An 18,519-nucleotide genomic window follows, 5' to 3' on the forward strand; every position below is an offset into this window, starting at 1 on the left:
ACTGTATTTTTGTTTATTAGGGTTTTGCCCTTTTTCCAAGTTGGTTTTCACTGTTCTTTGTATTTATGGTAATTGTACTAGAGATTGAGGAGGACACAGTAAAAAGCAGAGTTCTGAACCATGTTACTGGACTCTAGGATTATTATTGACAGTCCGACCTTCACAGATCTGTTTGTTCACATTCTGAATAAACAGGGTTAAAACCTTCACTACAACATCTCTGGTTTAATGCATCATTTGATCTGTATTTTCAGTTTCTGTAACATTTATATCTGTTATAGTTTTTCTGCAAGATCTTTAGTCACTTAAAGTGTGTCTTACTGTCTGCATGTGTCTGAGGGTCCAGGTCCATTACTGAGGTCTGGAGGTCTGTCTATGGACCAGTCACTCATTATAGACAGACTGTTGGATCCTGGAAACCCTGCTCTCTGTCTGTAGTTCTGAAATCCATTACTGAGGTCTGGAGGTCTGTCTATGGACCTGTCACTCATTATAGACAGACTGCTGGATTCTGGAAACCCTGCTCTCTGTCTGTAGTTCTGAAATCCATTACTGAGGTCTGGAGGTCTGTCTATGGACCAGTCACTCTTCATAGACAGACTGCTGGATCCTGGAAACCCTGCTCTCTGTCTGTGGTTCTGAAATCCATTACTGAGGTCTGGAGGTCTGTCTATGGACCAGTCACTCTTCATAGACAGACTGCTGGATCCTGGAAACCCCGCTCTCTGTCTGTGGTTTTGAAATCCATTACTGAGGTCTGGAGGTCTGTCTATGGACCAGTCACTCATTATAGACAGACTGTTGGATCCTGGAAACCCCGCTCTCTGTCTGTAGTTCTGAAATCCATTACCGAGGTCTGGAGGTCTGTCTATGGACCAGTCACTCTTCATAGACAGACTGTTGGATCCTGGAAACCCTGCTCTCTGTCTGTGGTTCTGAAATCCATTACTGAGGTCTGGAGGTCTGTCTATGGACCAGTCACTCTTCATAGACAGACTGCTGGATCCTGGAAACCCTGCTCTCTGTCTGTAGTTCTGAAATCCATTACTGAGGTCTGGAGGTCTGTCTATGGACCAGTCACTCTTCATAGACAGACTGCTGGATCCTGGAAACCCTGCTCTCTGTCTGTGGTTCTGAAATCCATTACTGAGGTCTGGAGGTCTGTCTATGGACCAGTCACTCATTATAGACAGACTGTTGGATCCTGGAAACCCCGCTCTCTGTCTGTGGTTCTGAAATCCATTACTGAGGTCTGGAGGTCTGTCTATGGACCAGTCACTCATTATAGACAGACTGTTGGATCCTGGAAACCCCGCTCTCTGTCTGTAGTTCTGAAATCCATTACTGAGGTCTGGAGGTCTGTCTATGGACCTGTCACTCATTATAGACAGACTGCTGGATCCTGGAAACCCCGCTCTCTGTCTGTAGTTCTGAAATCCATTACTGAGGTCTGGAGGTCTGTCTATGGACCAGTCACTCATTATAGACAGACTGTTGGATCCTGGAAACCCCGCTCTCTGTCTGTAGTTCTGAAATCCATTACTGAGGTCTGGAGGTCTGTCTATGGACCTGTCACTCATTATAGACAGACTGTTGGATCCTGGAAACCCTGCTCTCTGTCTGTGGTTCTGAAATCCATTACTGAAGTCTGGAGGTTTGTCTATGGACCAGTCACTCATTATAGACAGACTGTTGGATCCTGGAGACTCTGCTCTGTCCTCTTCTTCCTCCACATCAACACTGATCTTCTGGACTTCAGTGAGTCTGAGACATAAACCAGTAACACTGACTGTGAGCTCAAAACAAGAATCACAACAAATACATCTGTTCAAGAGTGAATCACAAGACTGAGAGAACCATGAAGTAACACACACAGATACAAACACACATTCAACGCACACAGACAAAGAGTTAAACAGATGAGGTTTGATTTCTCTTTTATTCCACAGGGAATTATTTGACTGTAATAATAATAATAATAATAATAATAATAATAATAATAATAATATCGTATAAACAATCAGCTCCAGTGTACCTACTTCTCCTCTCTTCCCCTAAAATGGAGACTGAACTAACTGTTTGTTATGTTATTAACCACCCAGTTAAATTAGAGTGATTAAATAAATCTGCAGCTGGAAAAAATAAAGTTTCAGACTCATAATGTAATAAGCAGTACTGTCTTTAATGTGACTTATGTTAGAGTTATTTATGTCATTATCTATTGCAGTGGTAATATAATAGTAGTAAACAAGTGCATACTAATAGTAGTAATCCTACATGAGCTCATTGAACTTCAAACATTTTAGTATATTCCAGGTTATTACATGTATTATTTTGACTTTCTTTAATAATCATGCAGAATGAAGCCTTAGATACAAGTTACAGTAGAATAATAATAATGTTTTATTAACACTCAGCTTCACTTTTCTTTGTTCTTCTTGGTTTTATTCTAAACAGAGTCTGAACTAACTCATTGAAACCTTCAGTGTTCCCTCCTTGTTCTCATCTACCTGAATCACCTGGTGACTGTAGCTCCTCCCCTCTCACATGGAGCTGAGGACAGGACGAGATCAGCTGCTGTCTATATTAATTATTTTACATAAAACAAGAAGAAAACTACAAGTGTCATCAAGTCAGTTTGCTGTAGAAGTGAAAACAGAACTGTGAAACAAACTGTCTTTAAATTTACTGATATCATTTTACTAATATCACTGCAGAGAGAAAGTTTGAATCTGGAGTTCAACAGGAAGAAATCAGCTCTGTTTTAAAACTTATTTACAGAAACTGAAATAAAAAAAAAACTCTGGGAGCCTTGAAGAAGTTACTGACTTTACATCAAACTAATATAATAGAACTGTTTCTTCCACCTGAGGAATATTGGATAAAATTAGGAGCATCCTGTCTCAAAGTGATGCTGAAAAACTAGTTCATGCATTAGTTACTTCCAGACTGGACTATTGTAATTCACTATTAATATTTAAAGTGTGTTTAAATTATGTATTTTGTAATATACACGTTGAGAATTAATTCATTCCAATTCATATATCTAAAAATGTATATAGTGACAAATCACAACAGAAATCATTTCAATGCACTTCACAGTGTTTGAGGTTTAAAACCTTATAAAATATAACTGTGTACAGAATGATATATAAACCTCAACAACCCCACTGAGCAGCACCAGGAGACAGTGAAGAGGAAAAACTCCCTTTAGAGGAACAAACCTCCAGCAGAACCAGGCTCAGGGTGAACATCTCTATCTATTAGCTTTGATATTTTACATTCAGTCTGTAATTCACAGGAGTTCATGACGCCCGATGACTAAAGTTAGACTAACATTAGTTCATCCTGCTTTAGAGAAACACCCCGGACCAGCTGCTCTCTCCTTCTCTTCTCTTCATCCATTTACACAAACTAGAGTCTTAAACTCCAGCACTTGGTCTCTGCAATTAATCTACTTTATAAACCGGAATAATTAAAACAAATCGAAACTAAAAACGTAAAACGGATAAACACATACACAAAGAGAACAAAAAAATGTATTTCAGAATTTTTATTTTAGCCTCTAAACCTGTTAAAAGAGTCAAAGACTGAGAAACAGGAAGTGAGATGTCACACACACACTGATCAAACTAATACAGAGAATTAAACAACTTCACTCTTCTTTCCTTTTAGTCCACAGCGTCTGGTTTTACTGGAATAACAACAATAATGCTGTGTTAACACTCACCTGTCTTAGTTCAGTAAATCTGTATAATCTGTTTCTTCGACACAAAATGGAGAAAAACTAACTACGAAGTTTTTTAGTTTCAGTTTCTACATGACACGACACGAAGCCTCAGTGAGCATGCGCAGTCGACGAGCGGAAACGTAAAATAAAAGCTTCATTCTTTATTTTCTAATATCATGTTATCTCTTGTAGTAATATAGTAATAATTTTGTAGTCATATTTTCATATATTTATCCTCTAATAGTTTAAATATGAGACAAAAACACTCTGTTGTATGTTGGAGTCTCAGCTCAGTGTTGCTGCAGCAGCACCACCTGCTGTTCAAAGATACTAACTACAGCTGAAGTCACATCCTCTGCTTTGAAATCACATATCAGACATCCTTCATGTTCACTGCTGTACGTGTCTTGTTGTTGCTGTTTTCCCATATTTATTTTGTAAAGTCTTGAACCTTACAATGTGAAGTGCCTGGAGATGACTTCTGTTAGGATTTGGTTTGTATAAATAAAATTAAACTGAATAACATTTGTGTCATTTAAACAGCTTTTAAGATAAGATAAGATATTCTTTATTGATCCCACATTGGGGATAGAGATTGATTGATAGAGATTAGTAACCACTCCAACATATTTTAATCTTTCCTCTAATATCTGCTCAACAACAACAGGTCTACACTCTGAAACTAAACACATTAATCAACAAAACAGGAAGTACTGTATGTTTTAATTGTCTTTCTCTACAAATGTCTCAGTATAAACAGAAGAAGTAGATTCTGTCTCTTCTTCTCTCCACAGAGACAAAATGACTAAAATAATAAAGTTGTGCTGGATCAACTCCCTATTTACAAGAAACCAGAGGAGTGAGTCTGTGATATTTCCAAAGATCTGCTTTAACATTACATCCAAACCCCATCAGACACAGCCCCACCCAACAGCCACACTTCATACTGATCTACCAGAACAACAACTGTTCTACTGTCCTTTACTTAATCAGGACTAAAACTGAAGATCAGAACAAGAACCGTCACAAACAAACCTGTTAAAAGAGTCAAAGACTGAGAAACAGGAAGTGAGATGTCACACACACACTGATCAAACTAATACAGAGAATTAAACAACTTCACTCTTCTTTCCTTTTAGTCCACAGCGTCTGGTTTTACTGGAATAACAACAATAATGCTGTGTTAACACTCACCTGTCTTAGTTTATTATATTCAACACAAGAACTTTTCTAACTTCTGTTTCTTCGACACAAAATGGAGAAAAACTAACTGCGTAGTTGTTAATGTTTCTGTTTCCACCTGGACTATTCCGTCACCCCTCTGAAATGGTTTGTTCCGATCAGAGTATGAGGAAGCTGTAGATACAGTGTTTGTTTTGTATATTTATGTTTCTGTTATTAATATTATGGCTTTTCGTTGTTCGCTGCCCTGTTTCTGCTAAATTGGACCAATTAAATGTAATTGATCTTTGCACATATTTTAAACTGCTTCTTACAGCTCTTTGATTTGATATATATATTCTGAATTTATCTGTATTGTTGATTTGTAGTTTGTACAAATATCAAGTATCATTTGTTATTGACATGGTTTATTTTACTGGTTTAACAGACTTTAACATTTACTTTAGCTGAAACAATTTACTATGAAGAATTGTTGTGGTGTGAGGGCTCCATCTTGTGGCAGAGATATGTAAAACATGTAAACTATATATTTCAGTGATGCAGAATGTTAAGAGAAAACTTCTTGATAACAAGATGTCATTGTTTCCACCTATCTCTGATGTTGGATTTTTATATTTCTGTCAGAAACAACACAAACACAATTGTTGGAATAAAGCTTTTGTTAAAGGAACTTCTTTTTTTCATGATCTAACAGTCACTTCAGTGGAGGACTGTGAGTCATCTGAACCACAGAACATGTGAGAAACCACAGTGAGCATGTGTGGTCGACGAGTGGAAATGTGTTTAAAAAGTGTTTAATTCCTTATTTTCTAATATCATGTTTCAGACTTGTGAATATTCATAACCTGGATTATCTACTAAACTAAAGCCAAATCTGAATCAATCTGATGATGAATTTATGAGTCTGGGAGGAGCCATGAAGGAAAAGACTAAATCGTAAAACACAAATTGTTAAATAGAGAGCATACATTAAATAATGTTTGGTCTTTACAGGATTTACTTTAAGAAACAATTTTAATTAATCCTCTTGATTTATTGTATTTTGCGTCATTCAGTGCTTTGTGTCCCTCTGACAGGTCCAATAAAAAGCATTATAAATAATTTTACAGGTCAACTAACTCTTTACCAGATGAATCTTCATCTTATTTTGTATAAAGGTACAACATAAATTATTTCTCGTTTACTTTAACATTTTTGAATCAAAACTGAACCAACAAACTTCAGGGATGTCAGTGTGTAAAATCAGCCTCAAAGCCTGATAGAGCTCACAGGTGAAGTGTCCGTGTCGGTTTTCTGTGTGTAAGTATACGTCATGGTTCATCACAGCCAGAGGTAAACATGGTTTAATTAAGTTTAAATATACTGTCGACTTAGTTTACTAACATTTTGTAATTCAGGATGTGGTGAACAAACAAAAATACTAATTGTTTTAATGCTCATTGGTGTTATAGTAGTGTAGAATTAGGCCGTCGTACAGATGAATTCATTTGTGTTCTAGATTTTGTAATTTGTACACACAGCTCTGTAGAACTTGGAGACTGAAGTTAAGATTATTTTATCTCTTTACCCTTTACACACGATACTGTTACATAATTTACACAATGATCTGTCTGAACAGCTGCAGTAAACATGATGACATCACCAATGTACCACCCCAACATATTATTATATCTAGAGATGGGTTGATGGTGGAGAACACATAACGTTCTTCTCACAGACCCAGACACAACTTTGCATAATTTGGTTTAGAACATAACTGTGACACAACTGCTCTTTAAATAACCTCCTGATAAATCAATATGTATATGACATCACTTCATCAGGTCATCAGACCCAAACTTTAACTAAAGTCCCAGTGATTCTAAACCTCCTCATGCACAGTGTCACTACACAAATTTTATATGTCCATAATATCCATGATACAAAAACCAGTATTTGAAAATAGCTTAGGATAAGATTGTTATTGTCATAAAGAGTTAAATATAAATAAAAGTTCTGTTATAGATTTGTAACTAATATCTGGATGAGGTCCGTGTGGTCAAGTCTCTCTGGGCTGTGGGTAGTAAGCAGGCTACAGTTTCTCTGGTAGTAATATGGTATTAATTTTGAAGTCATATTTTCAACTGTTGATCCTCTGGTAGATAACAACATGATCATCATTGATGTGATGTATGTAACCTTTGGTGTCTGACACGTCCTGTGTTTTGTTTGGCTGCCTCACAGTGAGCAGTGACATCATTTGTCTTATTTCAAAGTATTGGTAGTAATATTAGGGACAGTTATAGTATAACAACAACAGTTGTTGTTGTTATACTATGAACTATTATCCTGTGGAAATTTGAATAATCTTTTATTCTTCATGTGTCTGTTAAGAGAAGTCCTGTATATGTGTTAGATGTTAGTGCATTTATTGATCTGTATTTAATTACTTAGATATTCTGCAAATATTATGCTTCTTTGGTGTCTTATTATTTACATTATATCTCCATGTGCAATTTCTAGACACCAACAATATTCACTACTGGAATCTAATATTATTTACATCTGAAGAAAATAAAACTGAAAAAGCATTTCTGGGTTCTCTTGTGTTTAATGGACACACCATTCTGGAAGAACCAAACACTAACCAGCCAAATACCTCCACATACTTTTACAGTACTATATTCTGTGTGATTACGTGTTTAGCGTGTTTGTAATAGATAATAAAACACAGAAGTTTCCCTTTAGGATTAATGAAGTAAAGAACTTTTTATGTTTAGTAGTAGAAAATAGTAATATAATAATAGTAAAAGTAGTTGTAGCAGTATTACTTGTAATGAGAAAACACTTAACACAGACACATTTAGAGAGACATAAATTACATCATTAAATAATCTGTAAAACTTGTAAGTTGGAGGAGGTGGAGGAGTGTGGAGCAGAAGGAGTGGTGGACTTTCAGTGTGTCTGCAGAGACTGTGTAGAAGGACAGAGCAGTTTAGATCCACTGATGATCCTCTGTTGAATCCAGAGGAACACACCTGTCAGTCACTGCTGGATGACGCTGTCCTCTCCACTCTGCCTCCCAGTAACATGGTCCAGTCAGAGATTCTCTACACACAAGCTGCTGCTGCTGCTGCTTCAACATCTGGATCTTCAGGACACAGATCGTCCTCCCTCAGTGTGGTTCTGTCACTCATATATAGAGAACTTCCATCTGTAGAGACAACAGAGGAGGTAAATGCTGTTTACAGAGACTCCATTCATCAGCTGTTGGTCAGTGATGCAGCACGTCCAGTAGAAAGTAACAACAACACTGAAACCTTATAATAATAAATGACTTCAACCATATTTCTGTTAACAACCAATTTAATTTATTGTTGATGTGGACTCCAAGATATCCTCTCTCAGGATAGTGAGTGACACTGAGATTTTCATTATTACTCCTCATAAAGTCCACAACAAGTTCTTTGGTTTTATTGATGTCAACAACTTCAAACAGTTTGTGGACTGTAACAGGAGAAAATAAGATTTCTGATTTGTTGTAAACCAACTTGAAGGGAGCATACAGCTCCTCAGACCTGTCTCTGCCTCTTGGATCAAACCACAACCTAATTCACCTGGTACCAGCAAACAGGCCAATAGTAAGACAGCAGCCAGCTTTTTCCATGGAGGATCATGGTGAGGACACTGAAGCTCTGCTTTTAACATCATGCAGCCTCATCTACTTATTGAAAAGCTGCAGGAAATGCAGGTTGACACCGACACTGTGCAGTGGATTACAGACTGCCTCACTGGACGACAACAGTTTGTTCACTGTATCTGAGGTGGTGATCAGCAGTACTGGCGTGCCTCAAGGAACTGTTCGAGCATCATTCCTACTCTACACTCTACTACAACTCCAGAACCTGCTCCTCCAACACTTCTCAAATGTTCTTTTCCTTATTAATTATGATAATGTGGAGAACAGACACCTGATAGAGAGCGTTGTTATGTGGTGCAGGAGCAACTGATTAAAGCTCCACATGGTCGTGGATTTCAGGAGGACTATGAAGATCCCAGTCCCACTCACTATCCTGAGAGAAGACATCAACAACCAGTTAAACTGGTTAAATAACACAGATGCCCTACACAAGATAAGACTGAGTAGACCGTTCTTCCTCAGGAGGCTTTAGTTCCTTTGACCTGTGCAACAGGCTACTGAAGTTGTTCAGTCTTCAGTAACAGATGCTCTGATATTTGCAGTTGTGTGCTGGGGAGGTGGCATCAAGGTTGGTAGTAAACTGAATAAACTGGTCAAGAAGTCAAATCTGAAGTTGGAGTGGAACTGGAAGTTTGGAGGCTTTGACAGAGGAGCATGGTGGACAAGATCAGTGCCACCATGGACAATGTGTCTCACTTGCTCTATGATGAACTGTGGCAGATGGGAAACTCATTCAGATACAAACTGATTCCACTGAGAAGTTGAAGTGGAGCTGATGTGTAGCGTAGCCAGCTGACATATTAATCACCAACAGTGACTTTTCAAATAAAAGACCACAAAAGAATATGAAGTTATGAGTTCTTAAGTTAGTCTCAAATAATTTTACATAGAGCTCTTAAACTAATGAGTTTATTTGCTGTGTTACTGATTAATATTAAATAACTCTCTAGCATGTAAAATAATATGTATTTACTCACATTAAGGTTTAAATCCACAGTTATTAACACAAAGTACAGTTTGATGGACTGAATGCAACTTTACTGCACATGTCAGAGTCAATATTTTAGACAACATCTAATCTGGTTTCACTTGTTACTAAAGAAACATCAGACTTGTTTATGTCTTTTCTAGGTTATAGTGTTTTACTCTGTTGTCCAGCTTTAGTTGGAGATCTCTCACAGATTAAACAAACAGTGAATACACTGAGTTGACCAAACCCACCAACACTTTTACTGACCTAAGAGTCTCCAGTCTACAGTGTGAACTCTTCACAAGACCAGACAGGATGTTCACATCTGAATCCTTCAGGTTGTTTTCACTCAGGTCCAGTTCTGTCAGATGGGAGGGGTTGGACTTCAGAGCTGAGACCAGAGAATCACAGCTGATCTCTGACAAACTGCAGTTCTTCAATCTGAATAAAGAATAAACCATGTAGATCAAATCATTAATAATCAATCAGATATGTCCTAATCAATGATGTTTCCTCTAAAATGAGTAGAGTGACTTTGTCTCTCTGTTATTGTGGATCATCATAATGTCAGCCTTCTACAGACATCATCCAAATGTCACCACAACATTCATACAACTATTCATGTCAACACTGATTCATAACATGCTGCTGACCTCAGTCACATCTGGAATTAGAAGATAAATATCAAATCACATATGACAGAATAAAAACTTCAATACTTTTACTCATCACTGAAATGGATCAAACTTTAAAGAACCACAACTGATCCAGTAAAAAGGTCTAGCTTGGTCCTGGTCTGGATCCTACAGATCAGATCAGGAAACACAAAACTAAACACAGATTAAACTGAACAAAAACTGTTTTAATCCCAAATTACAGATTATTTCATCAAAACTTTTTTTTATTACTTTATTGTTTGTGCACAGACATGATTTATAGTGTAGACGTTTGATGGTGGTGCCAGTCAGCTTTTGACAGATTAAATTATATTAGTCTAAAACTACAAGGATAAATAAATATTCTACATCATAAAGACTTTACAGAATTTGTCTTTATAAAAAGGAACAAAATATCACACAAAACACCAACAGAAGTTTCTCTTGGTGTTTTTCCCCAATTTAACTGTTAATCTTGAATGAAAGCACACGACCAGTTTCTGACTCTGTCTGGTTTGTGGCTGCAGTGGAGTTTTCTGTGACTTGGTTCTGTTTGTTTGAAATGAGAACATGTACTTGGGTCTAATCTTTTCATCGACTATCATAGTGAACTGACCTCAGAGTCTCCAGTCTACATTGTGGACTCTCAAGAAAACCACACAGCAGCTTCACTCCTGAGTCCTGAAGGTAGTTTCCACTCAGATCCAGTTCTGTCAGATGGGAGGGGTTGGACTTCAGAGCTGAGACCAGAGAATCACAGCTGATCTCTGACAACCTGCAGTCCCACAATCTGAATAAAGAAAAAACATGAAACGTTGGAAACAAAGTTCCTGATTGTAACCATTCAGTGTTTCATCATCTGCTCTGACATTAGGAAATGATGGACTATGATGATGGCAGATGATATTGTGAACTGTGGGAGAGCAGGGAGAAGGTGGAGGAAAATATAGAGAGGTGGAGGTGCTCTGGAAAGCAGAGGAATGAAGGTTAGCTGCAGCAAGATAGAATACATGTGTGAATGAGAAGGAACCAAGTGGAACAGTGAGGTGACACGGAGCAGAGGTAAAGAAGTATTTAGGGTCAACAGTTCAGAACAACAGAGAGTGTGGAAAAGAGGTGAAGAGGTGTGTGGAAGCAGGAAGGGGTGGAGAAAAGTGTCAGGTATGTTGAGTGATAAAGGCGAGATAGAAAGGAAAGGTGTTTAAGACGGTGGTGAGACCAGCGATGCTGTTCGACTTAGAGACAGTGACACTGAAGAAAAGACAGGAGGCAGAGGTGAAGGTAGCAGAGCTTAAGATGCTGAGGTTCTCTTTGGGAGTGAAGAGGGTGGATAGGATCAGGAATGAGTCCATCAGAGGGACAGACCATGTCAGAAGTTTAGGAGATAAAGTCAGAGGCCAGACTGAGGTGGTTTGGACAAGTTCAGAAGAGAGATCGAAAACAAATCATTAATCGGATGCTGAGGTTGGAGCTGCCAGACAGGAGGTGTAGAGAAAGATCAAAGAGGAGATTTATAGATGTAGTGAGAGAGGAGATAAAGTTAGTTGGTGTGAGAGAAGAAGATGCAGAGGATCAGTTTAAATGGAGGCAGATGATTTGCTGTGGACAACCCTGAAAGGAAAATAATAAAAAGCTACAAAACCTAACGTGTAGAAATTATTATATCCTCTGAATTCTACTCATTTTATTTTTTCTAAAAATTAAAAACATTTAATGCTGTGTTCTGTTCTGAACCTGCTGATTATTCTCTCATGAAGATTCTCTTCTGCTGCCTCATGTCTTCCTTTTTAAACATGGAAAATTGAAACTGAAGAATTGAATTAATTTATTACAGTGTTGGTTCAGTTGTGGATTAAAGATATAAGTTCTACAATAGTAACAGACAGTGAACTGACCTCAGAGTCTTCAGTCTACATTGTGGACTCTCCAGGAAACCACACAGCAGCTTCACTCCTGAATCCTGCACATTGTCGTTGTCACTCAGGTCCAGTTGTGTCAGATGGGAGGGGTTGGACTTCAGAGCTGAGACCAGAGAATCACAGCTGATATCTGACAAACTGCAGAAACTCAATCTGAATAAAGAATAATAACATGTTATTGACCTCAGTCAGTAGCATGTAAAACAAAGCTAATTAATGATAAATATTTAATATATAAATAAATTAATAAAATGTTAGTTTAATTAATTTATTTCATTTTATTCATGTAAAAAGAGTATTTAGTAATTCTGTCGCTGTTTAGACTGTTTCACACTAACGTCGCTCACTTTTAATTGAAACAAATAGTTCATACATTTGTACTGACAAACTGAACCTTTTATTTTGACAGTAACATTTTCTAGGGAAAAACACTGACCTCAAAGTTTCCAGTCTGCAGTTTGGACTCTCCAGTCCAGCAGACAACAGCTTCACTGCTGAATCAGTCAGGCTGTTGAAGCTCAGCTCCAGTTCTTTAAGAAGAGAGCGGTTGGACTTTAGGGCTGAGGCCACAACTTCACAGTGAGACTCTAAGAGTTGAAAGGTAGAAAATCTGACAACAAATACCACAAAATGGTAACGACTCCACTGATGATAGACAATATCAAGATTTAATTTTAAAACATTGTAGGTAAACTCCCCCTTATCTTAACAAAGTGATCCCACAGAAAACTAAAAATCACAGGTCACATGGTTTTTTGTTTTTAATGTACAGACTGATGTGGGAAAGAAAGAATGTATGTTCATCTGGAATAACTTGCAGAGGGAAAAGCAAACTGTGCAAATTGGCTCCACACTTTGGTGAATGATGCCTTTTCTGTCTGTCAGTGTTTCTAGTTTACATCAGACTTGTAAATACAACTATTGTGCATCTTGTGCTTCCCCTTGTTCTTTCTGTGAAACGGCTCAAAACTAGTAAATTAAATATCAAAGTGACTAAAATCTAAAATCTGGTCTAATACTAATTTAAGAACAAATTTAAGGTGTGTTGATTTGATATTTTGTTTTTGTGTTTATATCTTTAACACACGCATTCTGCTTTATAATTTTAGTGATCACATCTGGACTCACCGAGCCTTTCTGCAGTTCCTCACAGCTGGGATCAGTCTCTGTCGTCCTTCTGTTGATGTGTTGAACTTCTTCAGGTCCAACTCATCTAGAACCTCCTCTGACATCTGCAGCATGTAGGCCAGAGCTGAACAGTGGATCTCAGAGAGTTCCTCCTCTGATCTGTTCTCTGACTTCAGGAACTCTTGGATCTCCTGATGAACTGAGTGGTCGTTCATCTCCATCAGACAGTGGAAGATGTTGATGCTTCTGTCAGGAGAGATGTTATAACTGTTTATCTCCTTTAGGTTGTTGATGACTCTCTGGATGACGTCTGGACTGTTCTCTGTCTGACCCAGCAGACCTCCTAAGAGTCTCTGGTTGGACTCCAGAGAGAGGCCATGAAGGAAGCGAACAAACAGGTCCAGGTGACCAGTTTTACTTTTAAAGGACTTCTCAATGACTGCCCTCAGGAGGTCATCCAAGTTGGAATCAACATGGTCTTTCCCCAAGAACTCCTCCAGTACCTCTGTTTTCCTGTTGGTGTAACAGTGGAACATGTAGACTGCAGCCAGAAACTCCTGAATGCTCAGATGAACAAAGCAGTAGACTGTTTTCTGGAAGATCACACTCTCTCTTTTGAAGATCTCTGTACAAACTCCTGAGTACACCAAGGCCTCTGTCACATCAAGACCACACTGCTCCAGGTCTTCTTGGTAGAACATGATGTTTCCTTTCTCCAGATGTTCAAACGCCAGCCTCCCCAGCTTCAGGAGAACTTCTCTGTCAGCCTCTGTCAGCTGCTGTGGACTCGTCTCATGTCCTTCATCATACTTGTTCTTCTTCCTCTTTGTCTGAACCAGCAGGAAGTGTGAGTACAGGTCAGTCAGGGTCTTGGGCAGCTCTCCTCTCTGCTCTGTAGTCAACATGTGCTCCAGAACTGTAGCAGTGATCCAGCAGAAGACTGGGATGTGACACATGATGTGGAGGCTCCTGGATGTCTTGATGTGTGAGATGATTCTGCTGGACAGCTCTTCATCACTGAATCTCCTCCTGAAGTACTCCTCCTTCTGGACGTCAGTGAAGCCTCGTACTTCTGTTACCCTGTCAACACATGTAGGAGGGATCTGATTGGCTGCTGCAGGTCGGGAAGTTATCCAGACCAGAGCTGAGGGAAGCAGATTCCCCTTGATGAGGTTTGTCAGCAGCACATTGACTGATGACTCCTGTGTGACATCAGACACAACCTCCCTGTTGTTGAAATCCAGTGAAAGTCTGCTTTCATCCAGGCCGTCAAAGATGAACAAAGGTTTACAGACAGCCAGCTGCTCTGCTGTGACCTTCTGTAATGTTGGATGGAAAACATGGAGCAGGGTGAGAAGACTGTACTGCTCATCTTTGATCAGGTTCAGCTCCCTGAATGAAAGCAGAACCAGCAGACTGACATCTTGGTTTTCCAAGTCCTCTGCCCAGTCCAGAGTGAACTTCTGCACTGAGAAGGTTTTTCCAACACCAGCGACACCGTTCGTCAGAACCACTCTGATGTGTGTCTGTTGGTCAGGTAAGGCTTTAAAGATGTCGTGGACCTTGATTGCAGTGTCATGGAGGGTCTTCATCTTGGAAACTGTCTCCAGCTGTCTCACCTCATGTTGGGTATTAACCTCTTCACTCTGTCCCTCTGTGATGTAGAGCTCAGTGTAGATCCTGTTGAGGAGGGTTCCACTTCCTGGTTCATCACTTCCTTCAGTCACACGTTCACATCTCCTCCTCAGACTGATCTTATGTTCATCTAAAACCTCCTGTAGACCAACATCGGCTGAAAGAAGAGGAAACAATGAGAGACTAAATATTCAGTAAGAATGAGGTGAATATTTTAATTAGCGACATTAAAACAACATTTTTTGATACTTTTTGATTCAATGAACACTAAATATAACAAAACATTCATTCAGTGTTATTTATATTTAATCGACAGATATTTAACAGACGCTTTTATCCAAAGCGACTTACAAGTGAGGTATAAGGCAAAGACAGGGTAAGCATAAGGAGGTCTTGCCTAAGGACCCCTGCTTCAGGTAGACCACAGCAGAGACCCCAGTCTTGTGCATGGAGGGCGGCGATATTACCTCTATACTATCCAGCCATTGTCGTTATTTGTAATCATTTTATATCTCAGTGCTTAGTAACTTAACAAATCTCTGTCATGTCAGAAATGTTGACATCAGCAGACAGATGTTCAGTCTTACTTTGTTCAGTGTTGGTCTGACTGACTCTCTGCAGTCCAGGTCTGGTTCTGGATCTTTTTCCACACTGGGGACAGGAGGAGTCTCCTGATGAACCAGACTGGTCCCAGTATGGGGTGATGCACTGTCTGCAGAACCAGTGTCCACAAGTGTCTCTGTGAAAAACATTTAGTTTAGAAATAAAAATATATTTTGTTGAGAAATCTCCAGATGAGTCCAACTGAGTGAAGAAGATTAAAAAGTCACAGAGAACAGTAAAAGTTCAGCTACTGCAGAGGTAGGAGTCATCCACCAATCATTAGATCAGGGGTTTGATTCCTGGCTCCTCCTGTCATATGGTGACGTGTCCTTGAGCAAGATACTAAAGCTCAAGTTGGCCCCAGTGAGTCAGGTGAGCTGCAGCAGCTTCGTCATCGGTGTGAGTTTGTGTGAGTGAATGAGAAGCAAAAATCCTTTGACATGGTGGATAAGCAATATATAAATACAGACTATTCATCATTTATAATTGGAAATACAAATGTCTCTGTTTAGTTTGTTTTAGTCAATATGATGTATTTAAGGTCATGAGTAAAAATAAGTGGAAATACAGTAATAATGGAAAACATTTTAAATCAGAGAACGTTTCCATGACACAATTTTGTTTTTGACCTTTGAAAACTAAACATGGTGGAGAAAATCTAAAGTCAAGACACCACCATCAGCTGCCATCAGGTTAGTTTACAGTAGAAACTCTCTTACTTTGAGTTCAATGGTCCAGGTTCATTACTGAAGTATGGATTACTATCTTTGGAGTGGTCACTCTTCATAGACAGACAGCTGGATACTGCAGACTCTGCTGCGTCCTCCTCTGTCTCCACACAAACACTGATCTTCTGGACTTCAGTCTGTCTGAGGGTTAAACCAGTAACACCGACTGTGAGCTCAGAACATTAGACGTACCTCCTTTGTTGAATTAATCAGTCTGTAGTGAAGTTTATGCAGCGAGTGAAGACTCGTGAAGTCTTCACTCAGTGAAGACTGAGAGGTTTCGTGTTTTCCAAGTGAAGTGATGATTGTTTGTTTGTTTGTTTTTCTTTATTCACTTGTATTTATTTAGCTGTAAATACAAAAACAGCTGCTGCTGCATATAATCTTTAAAAGTTATAATTTATCTTTCTGTTAGTTTTTAGATTTTTGTTAGCAAACACATTTTATTAGCAATTTTAATAAACAACAACACATAGTGTTGACAAAGAAATGTGGAAATGAGCGGTGAACACGTTAGTAGCAGTTCTCTCACTTTGTGTCCGAGGGTCCAGGTGCGTTATTGAAGGTCAGAGGTTCTTCTTTAGACCAGTCGCTCTTTACAGACACACAGCTGGATGCTGCAGACTCTGCTCTGTCCTCCTCGTCCTCCACACACACACTCATCTTCAGGACTTCAGTCAGTCTGAGAGATAAACCAGTAACACTGACTGTGAGTTCAGAACAAGAACCAGGACAAACAGGGACGACAGAACAGGAGTTAAAACACACAGTATCATTTCCTCTTTTTCTTTCAGCGTCTGTCTAAGAACAGAAGTAGATTCGGTGTCTTCTTCCCTCAACAGGACAGTGGGAGACACTGACTCAGAGACTCTGACAGTAACACCACCCTGCCTCAGCTTTAGTTTCCTTCCTTTTCTGACATTCACTCTGAACAAAGTCTGAACTAACTGGATGAAACTAGTTATGGGTCAACTCTGTGTCAAAGTGGCCGAGTTACATGATTGTTTGAAGAAATGTTTCAGATCAGGATGATTTGTCACTAGAGCAGGTGAATCCTGGACACACAGAGACTGACCTGTCTGAAAGTTCAATACGTTTAAAAGGAGCAAAGTCTTGCAGCTCCTGAAAATGTTCCCACTTTGTGACAAATTCTTTTAATAACTGTGTAGATTTATTAAAACATTTGTAGCATCTTCCTGCAGATGTCTAATGACCTCAGTCGCCTTAGGAGGAAAAGACGTCTCTGAAAATCCACCACCATCTCTTTGGTTTTAGAGGTGTTCAGTAGGAGGTGGTTTTTGTGACTCCAGTCTCTGAAGGAATTTTATCAGTCCTCTGTACTCCTCATTCTTTCCATTCCTGATACAACAATTGCAGTATGATCAGAGTACTTCTGAATATGTCAACACTCAGAATTGTACTTGAAGTCTTCTGTGTACAGTTTGTACAAGGATGGAGCCAAAACAGTTCCCTGTGGAGCCCCAGAGCTGCTCAGGACTTTACCAGAGATCACAAACTGTGGTCCTTCTGTCAGGTAATCAGTGGTCCAGGAAACAAATGATTGGTTGGATGGTGTTGAATGTATTTAAAACATTTAACAACATCATCCTCACATAACTTGCAGGTTCTTCCAGTTGAGACAAAACAATTTTATGGTGTAAAATAAGTAATTTAAAATGACTAGACTTAGGATTTTATTATAACAAACTCAGTTTAACTCTTGCAAGCATAAAAACATTTTCTCTAAAAAAAAAAAAAAAAGTGAATTTTTGAATTGTCTTCTACTTCACATTGATGCCTGTTTCCTGTGAGCAGGAAATATCAGCAGCACCACCTGCTGTTCAACTAACTACAGCTGGAGTCAAATCTCTCCATAGGGTTTGAAATCACATATCTGACATCATTCCTGTTTATTGCTGAGTGTTTCTTGCTGTTGCTGTTTGACAGTCTTAGAGCAGACATGCACATTGTCCTTCAGCTACACTCACTGAACAAAAGAGAGGAAACACTGAAGTTTCTGTCTTATTCACTACATTTGAGATGGAATTTACCAGAACTGAATAACAAAGTTTCTATCACAGACTCTGATGAACTAATGTTTGGTCATCAGTGGATAAAACACAACTAGAAACTAAAAACACTCATTAGTTTAGATGCAGCTGCAGCCTTTAGTGGTTTGTCATCAGTAGAAACTCATCATATTCAGGCTACATATGAAGCTGTAGAAGACCTGGTTTGTTTGGTACCTCCTCCAATGAAATGACTCAAAATGAAGTCAACAGACAGATA

At 38.9% G+C, this 18,519-nt stretch overlaps 4 protein-coding genes across 7 annotated transcripts in view; all 4 read right to left on the reverse strand.

Annotated features, from left to right (window-relative positions):
* Nucleotides 1–5,035, reverse strand: part of LOC113163500 (NACHT, LRR and PYD domains-containing protein 12-like) — a 664,684-nt gene extending 659,649 nt beyond the window's left edge. For all 4 annotated transcript variants that reach the window (XM_026362199.1, XM_026362201.2, XM_026362200.2 and 1 more), the window contains exons 1-3: nucleotides 4,925–5,035; nucleotides 2,511–2,581; nucleotides 322–1,764 (exon numbers count right to left, since the gene is read on the reverse strand). In XM_026362199.1, the coding sequence (XP_026217984.1) occupies nucleotides 322–1,679 (1,358 nt within the window). In that variant the 5' untranslated portion in view covers nucleotides 1,680–1,764; nucleotides 2,511–2,581; nucleotides 4,925–5,035. The remainder of the gene's footprint in view (nucleotides 1–321; nucleotides 1,765–2,510; nucleotides 2,582–4,924) is intronic.
* Nucleotides 1–18,519, reverse strand: part of LOC113163505 — a 1,294,879-nt gene that overhangs the window by 783,899 nt on the left and 492,461 nt on the right. The gene's annotated exons all lie outside the window — the stretch shown is intronic.
* LOC113163522 (NACHT, LRR and PYD domains-containing protein 12-like) overlaps nucleotides 7,476–18,519 on the reverse strand; it is a 428,332-nt gene continuing 417,288 nt past the window's right edge. Inside the window, exons 15-19 of the mRNA XM_033326781.1 lie at nucleotides 12,573–12,721; nucleotides 12,113–12,289; nucleotides 10,834–11,007; nucleotides 9,829–10,002; nucleotides 7,476–8,105 (exon numbers count right to left, since the gene is read on the reverse strand). Of these exons, the coding sequence (XP_033182672.1) occupies nucleotides 8,081–8,105; nucleotides 9,829–10,002; nucleotides 10,834–11,007; nucleotides 12,113–12,289; nucleotides 12,573–12,721 (699 nt within the window). The 3' untranslated portion in view covers nucleotides 7,476–8,080. The remainder of the gene's footprint in view (nucleotides 8,106–9,828; nucleotides 10,003–10,833; nucleotides 11,008–12,112; nucleotides 12,290–12,572; nucleotides 12,722–18,519) is intronic.
* Nucleotides 14,302–17,047, reverse strand: LOC117152804 (protein SAN1-like). Its single transcript, XM_033326833.1, has 4 exons — nucleotides 16,763–17,047; nucleotides 16,222–16,371; nucleotides 15,487–15,638; nucleotides 14,302–14,344 (listed from the first exon to the last, which is right to left on the reverse strand). Exons 1-4 carry the CDS (start codon nucleotides 16,891–16,893, stop codon nucleotides 14,340–14,342), a joined length of 438 nt encoding a protein of 145 aa, XP_033182724.1. The 5' UTR covers nucleotides 16,894–17,047; the 3' UTR covers nucleotides 14,302–14,339.

This window comes from Anabas testudineus, chromosome 2 (genome assembly GCF_900324465.2).
Source record: "Anabas testudineus chromosome 2, fAnaTes1.2, whole genome shotgun sequence".
Lineage (NCBI taxonomy): Eukaryota > Metazoa > Chordata > Actinopteri > Anabantiformes > Anabantidae > Anabas > Anabas testudineus.

What these genes read in the sequence shown, in the direction of transcription:
- LOC117152804 (XM_033326833.1), bottom strand. Translation starts at nt 16,893, where the DNA reads ATGAGTGTGTGTGTGGAGGACGAGGAGGACAGAGCAGAGTCTGCAGCA. An exon ending in CCTGGACCCTCGGACACAAA is followed by an intron (nt 16,372 to 16,762) that starts GTGAGAGAACTG and finishes TTTAACCCTCAG; the next exon opens with ACAGACTGAAGTCCAGAAGA. An exon ending in CCTGGACCATTGAACTCAAA is followed by an intron (nt 15,639 to 16,221) that starts GTAAGAGAGTTT and finishes TGTTTTTCACAG; the next exon opens with AGACACTTGTGGACACTGGT.